At 33.0% G+C, this 20,853-nt stretch overlaps 1 protein-coding gene across 1 annotated transcript in view; it reads left to right on the top strand.

Annotated features, from left to right (window-relative positions):
- TMPRSS11D (transmembrane serine protease 11D) overlaps positions 1–14,411 on the top strand; it is a gene marked incomplete at its 5' end in the record, with an annotated part of 36,288 nt that extends 21,877 nt beyond the window's left edge. The window contains 5 exons of the mRNA XM_049789849.1: positions 1,075–1,113; positions 1,628–1,808; positions 5,333–5,592; positions 10,358–10,500; positions 14,250–14,411. Coding sequence (XP_049645806.1) covers positions 1,075–1,113; positions 1,628–1,808; positions 5,333–5,592; positions 10,358–10,500; positions 14,250–14,411 — 785 coding nt within the window. The remainder of the gene's footprint in view (positions 1–1,074; positions 1,114–1,627; positions 1,809–5,332; positions 5,593–10,357; positions 10,501–14,249) is intronic.
- Between the last annotated feature and the right edge of the window lie 6,442 nt (positions 14,412–20,853).

The raw sequence follows: 20,853 nt of genomic DNA, 5'->3' as shown, positions 1-20,853 counted from the left end.
TTCATTGTTTATGGTTTGCTATAGGTTAACTCTAGGTTGATCTTGAGACCACTCACTACTTGGGTCTAGCTGCACATTTAAAATTTTTTAAAGATCAACATTGTTTTCGTTTTAATTGAACTTTATAAAAAGTAATATGATTTTAAAATATATTTAGCTCTCAACTTTAAGTATTTAATATATAGCCAATGTATTCTCACCATGATAACTTCTGTGAATCAATTAGAATTTCTTTCCTCTCCACTTTGGAATAATTGATTTGAATAATTTTTTGCTTAGTTTTTATATGTAAATTAAGCGAGAGCTGATTCTTTTATTTTTCTCACAATTATAACTCCAGCAAATAGTTTTATGAAGTAATAAGCTATGCTAATATATACTCATATATTTCAATAAAAATAATTTCTTTTTTATTCGTTGCATTGTATATTTTGTATTTAATTTTATTTTATTGAAACCTCTGTGATTGACAAAGTCCTTTATAGTTGTTTTTCAAACAATGAATCAGGGCCAATCCCATCACTATTTACTAACTCCCTCCATCATCTTTCCTGAGTGTATCCCAACCACCACCCTTGCATTTTTAACAATGTGCTTATGTAAAAATACTGTACTCCAAAGTAGGGATAGATTTTAAATATATTTTATTTTGTTTGTTTTTGGGCTACACCCAGTGACTCTCAGGAGTTGCTCCTGGCTATGTGCTTAGAAATCACTCCTGGCTTGGGGGACCATATGAGATGCTGGGGATCGAACCCAGGTCCATCCTGGGTCAGTCACATGCAAGGCAAATGCCCTACCACTGTGCTATTGATTTTAAGTATCTCTTAAAGTATTTGATGGGCAATCAAACCATATATTTTAGTATAAACTAAAGAAATATTGGAAACACAGATTTATGAGTCCATAACTCAAGTTCTTCCATTTGATAATGGAGCCTAGGAATGCAGCATTTTAGCTACAGTCTAAATAATTCTAACTGGGTGTCTTGGTATTCTAATGTAAGAAATTTAGGAGGATTGTATGACATTTTACCTTCTTGTGCTTATAATTTTATTCTTTTTTTAACACCAGCCATTACTGATGAGGAGACTGTAGATATTTTTACTCAAAGTAAGTTTTCAAATTATTTTATAAATATAAATAACATAAATATCAAATAAACGTCAAGTTATTTTGTGCTGCTTGTTGTGTATATATCTATTTCCTTGAGAACAATTTTGTGCAACGCTAAGAAAGAAAAACCAGGCAATTGTAGCAACATGAATAAAATTAGAAGATATGCTGAGTGAAGTCAGTCAGAATGAAAAGGTCAGATACAGAATGATCTCTCAGATGTAGACTTACAGATACACAACAAGGTAGCAACGAAGATTCAAAGCAAATTGACATTACATGGAAATGAAAACTGACACAACTGAGTTGGGGATAAAAAAAAAGAAGGGGATGGGTTACTTGAGGGAGGGAGAAATGTACAATGATGATGTGTATGGTATTGAAATTATACCTAAAAATGTTATTGTAAACAAATAATTAAATAATTTAAAAATTCATTATAATGCTAAAACATGAGGATCTTTCCATTGTAAATTAATTCTAAATTTCCCATATTAATCCCTTTTCCAAGCATCTTGTGGGGCTCGTCCAGATCTAATAACATTGTCAGAGGAGAGGATCATTGGAGGCACAAAGGCTGAGGAAGGAGACTGGCCTTGGCAAGTCAGTCTACGACTAAATAATGGTCACTTCTGTGGAGGGATTCTCATCAGCAACTCCTGGGTCCTGTCAGCAGCTCATTGCTTCAGAGGGTGAGAGCACACCCACCTGGAAACAATTGGAATAACATTTATCAGGATTACATCCATATTCACAAAACTTTATTACAAATTGTTTCAGAAATCATATAAATCAAAAAATAATCATGAGAATTGTCTTCCTTTCCATAATGTCTTCTCTTTCACTTTGCTAATGTACTTCCTTTGTTGATGTGACAAAGGCTTTGATAAGATAATAAAATACCAGGAAAAGGTAGTATATATAAACATATCTTTTAAATATTCTATGTGTTTTTTAAATCCTTCTTCTTGTAATAATACTTTAGGCTTTAGTATGACTAAAATCTGTTAGATTTGGCCTTATGTTATTATTGAGGTATCTTAGACTAGAAAAATTATTGGGAACTTACCCCAGGAAATAATTCTCAAATTTCTCAAGGATATCTTAGAACTTAATATTTTGATACTCAGTGAATAAATTTAAATCCTATCCTAAAGAATTTAAATGCTACCCTAGAGTTTTTAAATATTTTACTTAAAGTGACAAATTAACTGTTATGTCTCAATGAAGACAAAAAATATATAATGTTAATCACAGACACATTTCAAATGCTATTTGAAATCATTCACCCTAAAAATGCATATACTACAAATACCTGGACTTAGCAACACTTAGTATAATCAGAATATGTAATTAAAACAATACTATATTTTGAGCTCTTTGAAATCCAACTAACAAAATCTAAGTAAGGGATATTATTATAATAAGTTACAAGAAAATGTATCACCATTGTAGAAAAGTTCATTATTTAAAGACTTAGAACATCTTTCACTTTTTTTTTTTTTTTTGGTTTTTTTTTTTTCTGGGCCACACCCGGTAACACTCAGGGGTTACTCCTGGCTATGTGCTCAAAAGTTGCTCCTGGCTTGGGGGACCATATGGGACACCGGGGGATCGAACCGCGGTCCGTCCAAAGCTAGCGCAGGCAAGGCAGGCACCTTACCTTTAGCGCCACCACCCGGCCCCATCTTTCACTTTTATCTCTAATCCACTATCATGATTGATCCACAAGATTTCTTTGTATGGTACTTTTCCTGTAAACCCAGTTTCCATGAGAAGCCACGATGATTTGTTTGGCATCTGCCCGGCCTTACATCTAGGAACACAGAAGTGATGAAACTCTCATATAGATAATTCCTGAATTGTTACCTACTTTATCATTCCTACATAAATGTGCTTACCCGTCTTTAATAGTGATCCCTGTCATTTATGATAGGTTGCCTCCTCCAGTAATATGGATGGTATGGACAGCTGCTCAGGGACAAAGAGCATAATTACTTATGCTATATTCATCAAAAATGTATACAAGCTCTTATAGAAGGTAGATGCTTAGTAATGACTTGTTGATCAAAATTAATGAAAGTAATCATTTTTGTGAGTGCTTAATTTGATCCAAGTATTGTGTTTGAATTATATACTTGTCTTAAATAACATTTTCATCTATATAAGGTGGTATTGTGAGTCACATTTTATGCTTCACCAGTAATGCTCAGGAAATTGTGGTACCATATATTAATCTAGGATCATATATATATATATAGGATCAGCCACATTCAAGGCATGCATCTAAACCTCTGTAATATCTCTATAGCAGGGAAAAAATTCTTAAACATAAAATTTTCATTTTTCTATACCAGTTAATTACCTAAATATTAAAATACATTACTCAAAATGCCTAAGTTTATATTTTACTCAACCTTAGAAATGCTGATTTATCAGCCCTTCAAATCACAGATCCTTATTTTCATCACTATATGTTTTTCTTATATATCTTTCCATTATCATCCCTTTTTCTCATAAGCCTCACAAAAATATCGATGACCTTTTCTTAATATATAAAATATATTATGTTTCTCCATATAGAAATTATAGGTATTTATAAGACATATAGGTGGGTTGTTTGTTTTATTAAATATATGTATGATTTTTATTTAAGTAGTATTATATTAAAATATTATTGCTATTTTGTTTAAACCTGAAGATTTATCTGTTCCAATCATAAATTCATCATATTCCTTCATCCAACTAATTTTCTTAAACTTCAAATACACATATATAATCTGAAAGACATGTAGGCATATATGTAATTGTTTCTATAACTTTTCAAAACTTTTCTTTAAATATGTATCCACAAGTATATAAAGTCTGCTAGTCAAATGCTTTCCAAATAATTGGGGCCAGAAAAATAGCACAGTAGTGGGGGCATTTGCCTTCTAAGGAGCACAACCCAGACTGAATTCAGGCATCTCATATGGTTCCCTGAGTACCTCCAGGAGTAATTTCTGAGCACAGATCCAAAAGAAACCTCTGAATGCTTCCAAAAGCCACACACACACAAAAAAGAAATTGATCTTCAAAAAATATAGAAGAGTTCATAATTCTCACCAGCATTTTTGATGTTTTTCATTCCTATAAATATATATTTAGATGCCATTATTGTCATAATTTACATGTATCACAAGACTAATAATTTAATTATATGTTGATATTATCGATTAGCTCCCTGATTTCACCCTTAATGAATTTCCTATTAAATTAGCTGCTATTATGCAACAGTTTTTTCTCAGCTATTCACCTATAGATAATTTTGGTATATTTAAACACTTGGGTATATTTACCCTTTGGTATATTAACACTTTAGGTATTATATATTGTCCTTATTTTATATCTTCTCATGGATCTAGTAAACATATTTCATATACTTAAATATTAAATATTATTTTATTTATTTTTAAATTTATGGGTTTGAGGGGTTTTTTTTTCTTCCTTTTTTGGGACACACTGGCAAAGCTCAGACTTCACTCCTGTATATACACTCAGGGATCACTTCTGAGGGCTCATGAAACCATTTGGGATGGCAAAAATCAACTGAGGGTCAGACATATATTAAGGCAAGTAGTCGACCCTATGTGCTATTACTCTGGTTTTGTTTAAGGTTTATATTTTTAAATGTTAGTGTGCTTCCCCTCTCTTGAATAGACTCTCTTTTATACATACACACAAATATACACAAGTATCAAAAGCTTCTACATCTATCACATTAATACATAAAACAATATATTTATATTCATTAAAAGAAAAGATGCACAATCTTATTGTTACTATTTAAGCTGGACTCAAGGAAAGAAAAAAGAAAAGAAAAGACCAGAAAGAACTGGTTTAAAATCAACTGAAGACTGGAGAGCTAGTACAGCAGATGGAGCATTTGCCTTGCATGTGGTTGGCCTAAGTTTGACACCTGGCATCCCATATGATCCCCTGAGCTCAAAAACTAGAAACCAAAATAAAATAAAATATGTTTATTTTATCAAGTGACCTATCATTTTAAGTTAGATTCATGAATTAATTCCTAGCTATTAATTAACAAAAATAATTAGCAAACTTATGTTGATCATGACATTCTTAGATGGTGGCCAGAAATGACTAAACAATATGCAAATATTTTAAATGTTCTCAAGCTTGTTATAAAAAAAATAGCATGATTTTTGTCTTTTAGAAAATCTGATCCTCGTCAATGGACTGCTACTTTTGGTATTTCCACAAGATTTCCTAAGCAGATCATAAGAGTACAAACGATTAAAGTTCATAGCAATTACATTTTTGCAACTCATGAAAATGATATTGCAGCTGTGAAACTTGAGAGAAGTGTCAAATTTACCAAAAATATCCATAGAGTATGTCTCCCAGAGGCTACCCAGAATATTCTACCTAATTCCGTTGCATATGTCACAGGATGGGGATCAAAACGATATAATGGTAAGTATCTCAGGAAAAAAAAAAAGATAATACAGTAGTAATATTCTGAAACAATTGAGATGAGGGTCAGGAAAACCATTCCATGGTAGGAAGCTTGCCACAAAGATCAGTAAATGCACTTAGAGTGGAGAGGTGTCTATTATAACAATAATAGTTGGAATTGAGTGCTCATACAACTGGCTTCTAAAATGAGGTAAAGTGACATGCAATTCACCATTTCATTAACATAATTTAAACAATAGTTTCAGAGAGAGAAGTAAAATGTACTATCCGAAGACAGGCAGGGATAACAGGGTGGGAGGGAAATGGGTACATTTGTGGCAGGAATGATACACTGGTGAACGTTGGTATTTATTATATGACTAAAACCCAACTATGAACAATTCTGTAACCATGGTGATTAAAGAATTTTTTCAAAAAACAGAAAATTGAATTCAACGTTCTGCTGTCTGCAAGAAAAACAGAGCCAGAGCCAAAGGTTGGAAGACAATAATTCAAGCAAACAACTTTTTCAAAAAGTGGCCATACTAATATCAGATTACATAACTTCAGGCTCAAAAATGTTATAAAACATAGTCATTTCTTAATAATCAAGGGATATGTACATTAGGAAGACATCACACTCCTAAACAGATATGCCTCCAAATGGGGACCAGCAAAAATATGTAACTGCTAAAAGACTTTAAATAAAAGGTGACAGTAATGACACATAGCAGTTGAAAACTTCAACAGCATGCTATCACCTCTTCATACATTAAGCAAGCTAAAGACTAGCTTTGAGAAAAGAAAGAAAAGTGGTGAAAGGGGCAACCTTGCTGTGTGGAAGATTTGAGAGAAAAGGGTTTTAGTCTTTCCATATTGAGTTTAACTTTGCAATGGGTTTGTGAAAAATGACTTTGACAATATTGAGAAGTTCCTTAATTCCCACCTTGTTGAGAATTTCTATTATGAACTGGTACTGTAACTTGTCAAATGCGTTCTCAGCTTCTACTGAGATGATTATATGGATTTTGTTTTTCTTTCATTGATGTGGTGTATTACATTGATTGATTTGTGTATGATAAACCCTCCTTGAATTCCTGGAATGAATCCTACTTGGTTATGGTGTATATTTCTTGATGAGTTATAAGATTCTACTTGCTAATATTTTATTGAGGATTTTTGCACCGTGTTCATCAAGGTTGTAGGTATATAATTCTCTTTTTTGTTTTTGTGTGACTGCTTTTGATATCAAGGTGATGTTAGCTTCATGGAAACTATTTGAGGGTGTTTCCATTTCTTCAATATCCTGGAAGAGCTTGAGAAGGATTCCTAGTAGATCCTGTTTAAAGGTTTGAAAGAATTCACGAATGAATTCATCTGGTCTTGAGCTTTTGTTTTTGGGAAGTCTTTTAATTGCAATTTCATTTTCTTTAATTGTGATGGACCTGTTCGTGTATTCCAGATTTCTTGGTTTAACCTTGGATGTTATAGCATTTCAAAATGTATCCATTTTTTCCAGGTTTTCTTGTTTTGTGGCATAAATATTCTCAAAGTAATCTGAAAACCCTTTGAATTCCTGTAGTATCTATAGTAATATCTCCCTTTTCATTTCTGGTTCTGATTATCAACTTTCTCTCCCTTTCTTTGTGAGTGTTGCTAATGATTTATCAATCTTGTTTATATTTTCAAAGAAGCAACTCTTGTTTTTGTTGACCTTTTAGACTTTGGAAGGAATGTCCACTTTATTAGTTTATGCTCGGAGATTTTATTTTTTGGCCTGCCTATTCTCTGCTCATTTTGTTGCTCTTTTTCTAATTGCTTAAGCAGGGATTTAATTTCTTCATGTATGTAGGCCATTTCTCATTCCTAATGAATGTTTGCAAAACTGTAAATTTCCCTCTTAGTACTGTTTTGCTGTCCCACAAATTTTGACAGTTCATGTCCTCATTCTCATTTTATTTATTTCCAAGAATCTTTCTATTTTCTCTTTGATTTTGTCTGTGATCCACTGGTTCTTTAGTAGGGGGCCATTTAGTTTCCAGGTGTTAAAGTTATTTCACTATATCTGTGATTTACTTCAAATTTTAGTGTATCATGATCTGAGAAGATACTAGAAACAATTTCTATTCTCTTGATTTAATGGAGTATGTTTTATGGCACAGCCCCTGGTCTATCTTGCGAATGTGCCATCTGCATTAGAGAAGAATGTTTATCCAGAATATGTATTATTTCTGAGGATTAAGATATATATATATATATATATATATATATATATTAGGCTACTCTCTTTTTATTTCTTACTTTAGAGCATTATTCTTGTTAAGTTTTAACCTGATTGACTTGTCAAAGAGTGACAGAGCAGTGTTGAAGTCTCTCACTATTATCAAGTTGCTATTGATATCTTTCTTCCAATCTATCAGCAATTATTTTAAGTATTTTTCTGGCCCCTCATTTGATGTGTATATGTTTAGGAGTATTATTTCTTCTTTGTGTATACATCCTTGATTTATTTAAAAATGTTCATCTTTGTCTCGTATAATATTTTTATTCCTAAACCCTCTTGTCTAATATTAATATGGCCACACCAGCCTTTATAAGAGTTGCTTAGTTTAAATGATTTTCCTCTATCTTTGATTATGAGTCTATGTTTGCTCTGACTACTTTTCTTCTCTGATTATGTTTGCTCTGATGTATTTCTTTCAGGTAGCAAAACCTGAAAGAAAAGAAAGTAGTTGAACCCTACTTTCTTGTCTGTTTTGCCATTCTGTGCATCTTACTTAAAAAAAATTAGGCCATTTACATTGAGAAAGATTATTGTCATAAGATTTAGTGTCATATTTTTTTATCAAGGTTTGGTGTGTTTGTTGGAATGCTTTGCATTTAAGTAGATCCTTGTTCTTCTTGTACCACTGGTTTTATTTTAATTTTCTAAATCATTTTGCCACTCTGTGTTTCATAATTGGTGCATTTAGTACATTGATTTGGGGAAATATTATTGTCATGGGATTTTGTGCCATCGTTTTTTAATTTTTGATCAAAGTGGATTACATATCTTTCATAGTAATATTTTAGGTACATATTAACATTGAATCAGGGGAATTCCCATCACCAAAGTTGACCTCCCTCCACCCCCATTTCCAGCATGCATCTGATATTCCCCTCTCTTACCCGCCCCGTGCTGCTGGTATAAGTGATCCCCTCTGTGTCTTAGCTTGTTGTATATTGGGTATTGATTCTGTTGTCATTGGCTTTGGATTTGGTGTTTAAGTCTGATCATTTTTATTACTATTTAATGATCATACAGTTGTTTGGACTTGGTACCTCTGTTATTTCCCTCTCAATTTGAGGGCAGAGCAAGATGGTTCAAGTTATGTGGTTCTGTTTGAAAAGAAAAAAAGGAAAAAAAAAAGAAATAGAATGGGGGTAAAACTTTACGGTTTGGATAAAATTCATCTTGTTTAAATACCCCTTCAGTTCTTTTATAGTTGTTTTGTGTCTATAAATTTCCTAAATATTTATATATCTATAAATATGTATATTACTTCTTCAAATAAAAATGAGACATTGTTGGGTAAAGGATTCTTGGTGAGGCATCTTTTTCATTGTCTGTTGTCTTTGGACCTGGAAAGTTGTTTTGCCAAATCTGCTGTAATTCTTAAGGAAGCTCCTTTTTACATGATTTCATTCTTTAGACTTGCTGACTTCATTATCCTATCTCTATCTAATGTTGTTATCATTCTAAATATGATGTGTCTAGGAGTATTTTTATTTGGATCTCTTTTAGCTGATTCTTTTTGGGCATTCAGAGTGTAGGTGCAGGCATTCTGTTGCTCTGCAACATCTGCAATGATGTCTTTGAATGTTATTTCTTCATAGAACTTGTCTTCTACCCTTAGGGACATCAATGATTCTTATATTGTTCCTCTTGAATTCATTCCAACATTCTCTGTCAACCGCTTGTTTATTTTAATATTCCATCTGCTGCTGTCTGGAGCATAATATAAATCCTACTTGAGTTTAATGAATCCGTCCTCAGGAGATGTTATTTTGCTATTAAGGCCTTCCAGTAAATTTTTCATTTCATCTACCTAATTTTTCCGTTCTGTCATTTATGTTTGAAGTTTTACATTTCAGATCTCATATCTTCTTAAATTTTATTAGTTATATCTTCCATAGTTTCTTTGAATTACACAAACATCCTCAACATTTCCTCTCTTATGTCTTTCTCATAGAGGTTTTATAGTTTGCAATACTAGTTTGTTTTTTCAGAACTACCATCTTTGCTCACTTAGTGGGATATGGTTCTGCTTTGCTTTCCCATTGTGAATTATTCAGTCTGGAAGTATTTATATGTGCTGCGATGCGGCTTGCTAACGGTGCACCACTTCTTGGTCTACCTGGGTGTGAAATTGGTGCTTCTGAGTCACAAAAAGGACCCTCTGCTGCTCTTTCAGTTTGCCTTAGCTTCTTGGACTGTATGGCTAGTTGGAGCCCAGCTGTGATGGCTAGAGAGAAGAAGAGAGGGAAAGTGAGAGAAAGATAAAGAGAGAGAAGGGTGGGAGAGAAAAGAAGAAAAAATTAGATTGTTTCTCTCATCCTTATAAAAGCTCATCTTTTATCCATCCTCATTTTAAGATATTTTTCTGAGAAGAAATTGTTAAGTTCACTGTCTATATCGATTCCTTTATTAATTTTTGCGATACATTTATTCATCCACATAGGCCCCATAGACCTTAATTTGTTATTCTGAAACCTATTTTCTTTATGATTTTATTTTTAACAGGCCACAGTGTTCCAGATCTAGAACAGGCACAGGTCTACATAATAAGTAATGAAGTATGTAATGCACCATCTAGCTATAATGGAATGATCTCTTCTGGAATGATATGTGCTGGAGTACCTGAAGGTGGAGTAGATGCATGCCAGGTAAATTCATGAATTATGTTATTCATTCATCTTCCAACTTTTCAAGTGTATACTGGAAAGTGATGTCATGAGAAGTAGGGACATCATAATTAAAATACACAGAACTGATTTTATACAAAATTTAAGGTCAAACTTTACAGATAAAATAAGTTTAATGAAGTTTCTCTACCATTCAAACATTAATTATGAGAAGCCAAATTGTAGAGTGATTAACCTCCCAAGCTCAACCCAGATAAACCTAGATTTAAATCCCTTAGCTCTATGATTAATTTTTATCTATAAAAAAATAACATCCGGGCCCGGAGAGATAGCACAGTGGCGTTTGCCTTGCAAGCAGCCAATCCAGGACCAAAGGTGGTTGGTTCGAATCCCGGTGTCCCATATGGTCCCCCGTGCCTGCCAGGAGCTGTTTCTGAGCAGACAGCCAGGAGTAACCCCTGAGCACCGCCGGGTGTGACCCAAAACCAAAAAAAAAAAAAAAAAAAAAAAATAACATCCAAATTCAATTATTATTTAATGTACTACTAAAGATTAGATGCAATGAATACTTAGTCAATGAATCTATAAAGCACTATTTTAAGTAATTTTTACTTACATTTTCAGTTCATCTTTTAATTTTTTCAATTTGTTTTATTGAGATAGGATTAAATTATCATAATATATGTTCTAGAAATTAAATTTCATGTATATTCAAAGTTATTGTTCTAATACCACAATCACATGTAAGTACTTATATCCTTCCACCATATTTTTGGACCATATCGTCCTACTAAACCATGTCTCATGCCAGGGTCATAGCAGTTCTAAGGTCAGAAACTCAGGGATCATTTTATTTCGACATTTTTTCTCTTGTTTTATTTCAGTGACCACTACTATTTGTGAGATTATATGTGATTTATCCTACAATTTAGTTTACTTAGTATGACCCTCCAATTTCTCCTATGTTGTACCAAATGGAATTATTTCTTCTTGATAATAATTGAATAATAGTTGTTTCATTATAAATATACAACAATTTTCTTATCTGTTCTTCCAATATTGGACACTTGGTCTGTTATCAGATCTTGGCTATCATAATAAATTGCTAGTATTAGAATTTTTGGATCATTAGGCACATCTGTTTTTAATATTATGAGAGTTATCTATATGGTTTCCATAAATACTGAACCAAATTACATTATCCCAACAATGAATGAAGTTTCCTTTGTCTTAACATTCCACACAAACTTGTGTTATTACCAAGACTTTTAGATACAGGTAATTCTCAGTAGTGTGAGGTGGCATCTCTTTTTGCTTGTATTGTTCTGATAAAAAATTGTAATGAATACAGAAAATTTGAACATAAAACCTGATGATAATAATAATAATAATAATGAGCATTTTTCATGTGTTTGAGCCCATATGCAAACCTTTCATGAAATATCTGATCAGCTCTTCCCATTTTTAAGGGTGAACAATTTTAATATTTTATGCAATAGAGATTATTTATGGGGTTATTTATTTTCTTGTTCTGAGGTTTTGTTAATAATTTACTAGCCTTTAGATGATTTGGGAATATCTTTTTTCATTTGTAAAAAATTTATTTTTTTAATTGTAACATTTGCAATATATTTTGGTTTGATATAATACCATTTATTTATTTTTGCTTTTGTTTCTTTTGACATTAGAATCAAATACCTAAATATAGCAGAGCAGTCAATATTATAAAACATTTTGCCTAAGTTCTCTTCATTGGATTGTGTGGTTTCAAAAATAATCTACAATCATTTTGTATATTTTGAGATAACCGTTGTGCATAGTGCAAGATGAAAATAAAGTTTTATTCCTGTGTATGTAGCTATCCAATATATTCAAGCATGATGCACCCATTATTCTTTTTTCACAGGCTTGCTAAAGCCATTCAGGGATGTTGGTACTTTCATACAAATTTCACTGTCCTTTGTTCTACTCACTTAAAGAATGTCATTGCAGGACCAAAGTAAGAGCATAGGGTTAAGGCACTTGCTTTTCACTCAGCTAGCTAGGTAAATTTATATTGAAGTATGATTTCCATTAAAATGTACATTGTCACACACTGTGTATAATAATGACATATATATGTATAAATACACATACAAACTTAAAATAATCATGTTATACTTCAAATTTATGTCAGATTGAATTATATTCAAACTAAAATATATTTAAATTCAAGCTTATTCAAACAAAACAAGGTCACTAACAATTTGTACTGCCAAAGTTACAAAATTGAAATTATAAATCTTTGTTCCATAATTTGATCTGAAATAAAATAATAAAGTAAACTAAGTATAACAGGAAGGGGCAAAGGAGATAGCTCAAGTTTGCTTGAGCACATTTGTGTGTGTGTGTGTGTGTGTGTGTGTGTGTGTGTGTGTGTGTGTTTGTGTATAGAAACCAAGGTATGATTCCTGGTACTCTATTGTACCTCTAATAATTCCAAGAGCAAATCCCAAGCACTAATTTGGGAATAGTCGTTAAGCATTGTCAGGTGTGACCCAAATGAGATAAATAATAAATAAAATAAGCTTAGCAGACTAATTATGTTTATTTTTATAAAGGTCAGATGCATATCACAAATGTCATATTTGTTGCTGATTTACAGAAACTGGCCCTTCTTACTTGAACTAGTATTTAAGTGAGAATGAAAAAACTAGCTACTAGGAGAGTCAAATGAATAGCAAGCTATGTAAGAAGCACTTGAAATAATAGCTGACTTTCATTAGTGTTGGCTTATGCCAAACTTCAGTCAAAGTGCTATGTGTGTTGAATTTATGTAAGCATAAAAATACACCATTGACAGATAAGAAAACGAAGATGCAAAGAAATAATTATCTAATTTAATGAAATTCAAATATCTGGTAAGTTAGATAATTCAAGCATATTTTATCTCATGACAAATTAGCTAATAGCATGTAAAATGTACCAAAATTGTTTCCTCACTAACTAGATGCAGATTGCTATCATATTTATATTTATTATAATGTTAGTATATTTATTATTATAATTGGCTGGTGTTTCATAAAAAGTGTTTTACTCATTGAAATATAAAAATATCTTTCTGGTTATTCGTCAACAAATTTTTGATGATATACATCATGTATGCAGGGTATTACTGAATAGGAGACTTCTAAAAATTTATTCATTTAACAAATATTTTCTTAACATCATCTCTGGGTTGAAGCCTAGTGTTTAGTGGTCACTGATGGGCCAGATGGGCAATCTGATGTCCCTTTTGGTATAATCAGGAAAACAAATGAATATGTAGAGAAGTGCATTTAGTACATAAGAATAATTTGTCAGAGTAAATCCAAACAGACACAAAAATTCTTGTAAAAAGTACAGAAGAGATTGTTAAAGACATACATATAAGACACAGGAGCATGAAAAACTAACCTAGTCTAAAGCTATACCTGGTGGACACAATATAGAAAAGGAGTTTGTCAGAGAGTTTCCTGAAGAAAAAATATCAGTCAGCTCCTTGTAAAGGTGCTTCCCTTAGTCTTACACTTGCTGAAGGAACAACACTTGGCTATTCAGGAAATTTCTGCAAGATGGTATATTTATATAGGAAAGATTAGGTTTGTGTTATATATTATCAGATTATGTTACTACTCTTGTTGTTTTTATGAATGTGACTTTTATTGTCATAAAAACTAAAGTTAGAAATAAACTTCCTAATAGTTGGGGTTGTGCTCACACTAAGTAATTACGCATTTCTTTCTCTTCAGGGAGACTCTGGTGGCCCTCTGGTACAAGAAGATTCACGGCGACTTTGGTTCCTGGTGGGGATAGTAAGCTGGGGTTATCAATGTGGTCTACCAGATAAGCCTGGGGTATACACACGAGTGACAGCCTATCGAAATTGGATACGAGAACACACTGGAGTCTAGCACAATAAATGTACCCTGTTACAAAAATGTTTCTGTTTTAAAATCCCTAAATTTTGTTTCTCAGTCACAATTGAAACAAGTATATCGTTGGCATTTTGTTACATACAATGGTTCTCAAAAACACTAATTTTTCTTTGCTATACAGATTTTTTTCTTTCTTTCTCTCTTGCTTTTTCTTTCTTTTTCTTTCATTTCTTTCTTATTTTCTTTTTTCTCCTTTCTCTTTCTTTCATTTCTTTCTTTCTTTTCTTCTTTTCCGTTTTTCTTCTTGAGCAATAAAGCTTCTAAAAATTTTTCCTACCCAAGCTGAAATACTCCGGTCAAGGAACTAAGAACAAAGCAGCAGCAGCAGACATAGGCTCCAAAGACGGCAGCAGCATCACTTTCAGGACTGGAATGTGACATCAGTTTTAGTTTTATGCATGTTCCTTGTAAGGTTTTAGTCTATTAGGAATTATAGAGGAATAGGGTGCCAGAGTGATAGCACAGTGGTAGGGCATTTTCCTTGCATGCTGCTCATCCTACCCACCCAGGACAAAACAGGGTTCCCATCCATCTCAAATAGTCCCCTGAACCTGCCAAGAGCTCTTTCTGAGCACAGAGCCAGGAGTAACCTTTAAGCACAACAAGGTGTGGCCCAAGCACACTCCCCCCACCCCCCAAAAAAGGAACTATAGAGGAATGAGGGATATGAAGATGACGGTTAGAGTTTGAAATTTTCATTAGTTCTAGTTCTGGTGTGTGGCTGGTTCAACCCTGACCTATAGCAGAAACTGTTTGTGCATAATAAATGTTTGCTGCATAAAACTTATCTGACAGCTGACTTTATGAGATTTTTATCAATTGTCATCAGATTAGGGATGCCCAGTTAAACTCAAGTATTCACGGACCAACTACAAATGAAGTGAGATACTAAATAGTATTTGTCACTGGTACTCTACCTGTGACTTAGTTTAAAATAACTTTACTATGGATCACATATATTCCAGAAGAATTTATTAAACATTTTAATTAAGTTATCCAAATTTTGGTTTAATTGATCAAAAAAATATTAGAATATTTTACACTTTCCTTTTCTCATCTGATACTTATAAGAAAATTTTGAGAACTAACCAATAAACCTATCAAAAGACTAGCTGTTATAATTTTTAAGGTGGTAGATATTATATTTTCTATGAAAACTTTATGAATGTTGCATAGTATGTGGTTTTGCATCAGTGGAATGTAATAAGCTAGTGAAAGAACTCAATGTTATTAGATTTGTAACAAGTGCTACATTTGAGGAGGAAAAGGCAATCCTGAGCTTGAAAAATCTTGACATATCTGCAATAGGAAAAATCTCTCTAAACTGATTACTAAGCAAAGCATAGAAACTTGTGAAGAGAGTTGTGAAGTAATATTAAAGACATTTTAAAAAGTTTGAGACAAGAAAAATACTCTTTACTTGAAATTTCTGGTTACTTAATATTTTATAGGTAGTGTAAGTAAGTTCTGAAATTAAATACATGAAATCATTGAATAATTCTACAACTATCTCAATTATCCTATATGAAAATTTTTTTCATACGAACAGATGAGCTTTAAGCATTTCAGATCAAATCAGGAATTCTGACTCCAATAAAAAAAACAGTAAGAATTTCCATTATAAATTTTTATTAAAAATAAAATTCTATGTGAAGAAAGAATTTATTTCCTCCATAGAAAATTTGAGAAAATATGCTTACAGAACATTATCAGCTAGCTTACAACTACAAAGTACTTTTTATTAACTAAATATGAGAGTAATTCTACAAAATAAAGATCCCAATTAAAATTATTTTTGAGAATTAAAGACACTCATTAAGCTAAAACCAAGCCATATCTTAAAAGTCAGAAAGAAGGATAAAATATTGTCTTAAAAAGAGAACAGTGAAATAACTTTATTTGGGAGACTAGAGAGAAAGTACAAATGTTAAGGTGCTTTTCTTGCACATATTGAACCTGATCCAATTCCCAGCACCTTATTTGGTACTCCATGTACCACCAGGAGTGACTCATGAGCACAAAAACAGGAGTAAACTATGAATATTACCAGATGTGGCCCAAATGACCCCGCCTCAAAAAAATAAAAGGTTTAATTTCAATAAAATTACCTTGAGTTAAAGAACTTCACTCTTTCTACCTTCTTAAACACACAAACACACACACACATGCACGTATACACACATCACAGAAGAGCATAAAGTCCATTAAAATTTAATGATACAGCAATCTATATATTATGAGTCATAAGCATTATTGAATTTTATATTATTCCTCATATAACAAAAGCTTGGTTATGCATGAGCATCTATGTGTCAGGGCTTCCTAGTTCTTCAAATACCTAGGTATCAAAATAATTATTTACATTGTAATGAAAAATTTCTGCATTTATTCATATATATTTTTGAGGATCTATAATAAAGACATTCATTCTTAAGAAAAGAGTTAACAATTTAACTACAGTATAAAACAAATCATTGGAATACACCTTAGTCTAATAAACTCTTAAGTTTTATCTACTACGATTTTATGGATGTTATGATTTATGAATGACAATCAAAAACAATTAATTTAATTAGATCTCCAAGAGAATTGCCAACTGGACTATAAAGACTTGACACTTTCTGATGCCTTATAATCAGACTGTTTAACTGAGATGAGCGTCCAGCTTGACACTCCCTGACTGCACCCTGTGAGGACTTTAAACTGCTAATTTATATAAGCCTCAGGAGGAATGTATTCTTGTGTATGAGTATGTTTTTGTGTTTGTATAAATGTGCACACACATGCTTTTACAAAAGAAACATATTTTTGTTTATTCCTATATATTAGGAACTATATAAATAACTTATTTAGCAGAAAATACAATTCAACCAGTGTTAACATAAATTTTTTTATAAAGAAGCTTATTTTTATTTAAAAAAATTAACATCTAGGGGCCGGTGAGGTGGCGCTAGAGGTAAGGTGTCTGCCTTGCAAGCGCTAGCCAAGGAAGGACCGCGGTTCGATCCCCCGGCATCTCATATGGTCCCCCCAAGCCAGGGGCAATTTCTGAGTGCTTAGTCAGGAGTAACCCCTGAGCATCAAACGGGTGTGGCCGAAAAAAAATTAACATCTGAGTAACTTATTTACAGGATTCTTTTATAATATACTGACAAATTTTATATTTTTAGAGTCAATTAACCTCATGAAAAAAAATTTTATTTTTTTACATTTTTTTCATTTTTATTTTTAATTATGAGAACAAAGATGCAAAGAAAGAGGACAAGGTAGTTACAGTGGAAGGACAATCACCCATAAACAGAATTCTCAGTAGTCCTATTGCTGATATCTTAACTTTGAACTTTCAGCCAAAGAAATTTTGATTTTAGAAAAGCTATAGTAACTCACAAACCTTTTCAGTCCTTAAAAATATATCTTGGAAGCTTTTGGACACAATTCTTACTGCTTTAATGCAGCAGAACTATAAACACAAGGGAAAAGACTAAATATCATATAGAAAATAAAGATACTATCTGGAGAGATAGCACAGTGTTAGGGCATTTGCCTTGCACACAACTGACAGGACAGATGGTGATTGGAATCCTGGCATCCCATATGGTTTCCTGAGTCTGCCAGGAGCAATTTCTGAGTGCAGAGCCAGGAGTAAGTCTGAGTGCTGCTGGATGTGACCCAAAAAAAGAAAAGAAAGGAAAAAAAGTAAATAATGATACTAATTTTTAAATGAATGGAAGAGTACACATTTCCAAACCAAAATCACTTTATTATAGTGTACAAAACAAATAGTCAGAATTATCTAAGGAAATATAAAGCCAAAGAAAAAGAGAGAGAAACTATTGGTTGCACCACTTTGGAGATCTTAACTACAAAGAACATATCACAATTTAAGAAACCCAAGAAGGCTCTTCTGGACTCACAACTAGACAAAAACAATTTAAAAATGTATATAGTACATTATACCATCTTTACAATGTAGAGAATACTGGAGAACACAAGAGATGCTATAATGAAGAGCAGATATTCACAGTGAAATAAGATTCAGGTAAATATTTCATGACCATATCACAGCCATGTGTTATCAGATCATCCAATGTCAGCATCCATTGAAGCACAATCGTTATTCTGTGGGTAGCGATAAAGGTGCTAAGAATATCTCATATTATTAATGTTAAATTAACCAAAGTTCCATTCCTTTTTACAAATTGCCAAACAATAAATTATTCAAAATTATCCAGAATTGGGGCTAATAAGAGTATCAGAGATTAGTTGCTTGCCTTGTACAATGTCACAAACCTATTTCCAATCCCTAGTGCCACATATAATATAAAGAACCTAGAAAAGGATCACTCCTGAGCACAGAACCAGAAACAGTCAGCATATGAGCACTGCTAGGTATAGCCAAAAAAAAAATAAATAGTATATGTCTAAAATATATATTTCTTTGTATTTTTATATATTTACATATTCTAACCTCATATTCAATTGTTTACATTCCTTTTTAATAATATTTTTTATTTAAACACCTTGGTTATAAACATGATTGTGGTTGGGTTTCAGTCATATAAGAGGACACCACCCATCACCAAAGCAACATTCCCACCACCAGTGTCCCAAATATCCCTCCTCCACACCCCGCCCCCACCTGTACTCTAGACAGGCTTTCTATTTCCATCAGACATTCTCATTGTTAGGATAGTTCTCAATGTAGTTATTTCTCTAACTAAACTCATCACTCTTTGTGGTGAGGTTATGAAGTGGGCTGTAACTTCCAGCCCTTCACTCTGTGGTCTCTGAAAATTATTGCAAGAATGTCTTTCATTTTTCTTAAAACCCATATATCAGTGAGACCATTCTGCGTGTCTCTCTCTCTCTCTCTCTCTCTCTCTCTTTCTCTCTAACTTGTTTCACTCAGCATAATATATTCCATGTACATCCATGTATAGGAAAATTTCATGACTTCATCTCTACTGACGGCTGCATAATATTATTCCATTGTGTATATGTACCACAGTTTCTTTAGCCATTCATCTGTTGAAGGGCATCTTGGTTGTTTCCAGAGTCTTGCTATGGTAAATAGTGCTGCAATGAATATAGGTGTAAGGAAGGGATTTTTGTATTGTATTTTTGTGTCCCTAGAGTATATTCCTAGGAGTGGTATAACTGGATTGTATAGGAGCTCAATTTCTGGTTTTTGGAGGAATCTCCAAATTGCTTTCCATAAAGGTTGAACTAGACGGCATTCCCACCAGCAGTGGATAAGAGTTCCTTTCTCTCCACATCCCCGCAGTACTGCTTGTTCGAATTCTTTGTGATGTGCGCCAATCTCTGTGGTGTGAGGTGGTACCTCATAGTTGTTTTGATTTGCATCTCCCTGATGATTAGTGATGTGGAGCATTTTTTCATGTGTCTTTTGACCATATGTATTTCTTCTTTGTCAAAGTGTCTGTTCATTTCTTCTCCCCATTTTTTGATGGGATTAGATGTATTTTTCTTGTAAAGTTCTGTCAATGACTTGTATATTTTGGAGATTAGCCCCTTATCTGATGGGTATTGGGTGAATAGTTTCTCCCATTCAGTGGGTGGCAATTGTATTCTAGTCACTATTTTCTTCAAGGTGCAGAAGCTTCTCAGCTTAATAAATTCCCATCCATTAATCTCTGCTTTCACTTGCTTGGAGAGTGCAGTTTCCTCCTTGAAGATGCCTGTAGTCTCAATATAATGAAGTGTTTTACCTATGTGTTGTTCTATATACCTTTATTGTATCAGGTCTGATATAGAGGCCTTTAATCCATTTGGATTTTACCTTCGTACATGATGTTAGCTGGGGGTCTAAGTTCAATTTTTTGCAAGTGGCTAGCCAATTGTGCCAACACCACATGTTAAAGAGGCTTTCTTTGCTTCATTTAGGATTTCTTGCTCCTTTATTAAATATTAAATGATTGTCTGGAGAAAGTCTCTGAGTATTCAAGCCTATTCCACTGATCTGAGGCTCTGTCTTTATTTCAATACCATGCTGTTTTGATAACTATTGCTTCATAATACAGTTTAAAGTTAGGGAAAGTAATGCCTTCCATGTTCTTTTTCCCAATGATTGCTTTAGCTATTCTAGTTTGTTTATTGTTCCAAATGAATTTCAAAAGTGCTTGATACACTTCTTTGAATAATGTCATGGGTATCTTTAGAGGGATCGCATTAAATCTGTATAATGCCTTGGGGAGTATTGCCATTTTGATGATGTTAATCCTGCCAATCCATGAGCAGGGTATGTGTTTCCATTTCCTCGTGTCCTCTCTTATTTCTTGGAGCAGAGTTTTATAGTTTTCTTTGTATAGGTCCTTCACATTTTTTAGTCAAGTTGATTCCAAGATATTTGAGTTTGTGTGGCACTATTATGAATAGGGTTGTTTTCTTAATGTCCATT

The sequence above is a fragment of the Suncus etruscus genome, chromosome 16 (genome assembly GCF_024139225.1).
Source record: "Suncus etruscus isolate mSunEtr1 chromosome 16, mSunEtr1.pri.cur, whole genome shotgun sequence".
Taxonomy (NCBI): Eukaryota; Metazoa; Chordata; class Mammalia; order Eulipotyphla; family Soricidae; genus Suncus; species Suncus etruscus.
This window is presented reverse-complemented; position numbering and strand designations above follow the sequence as displayed.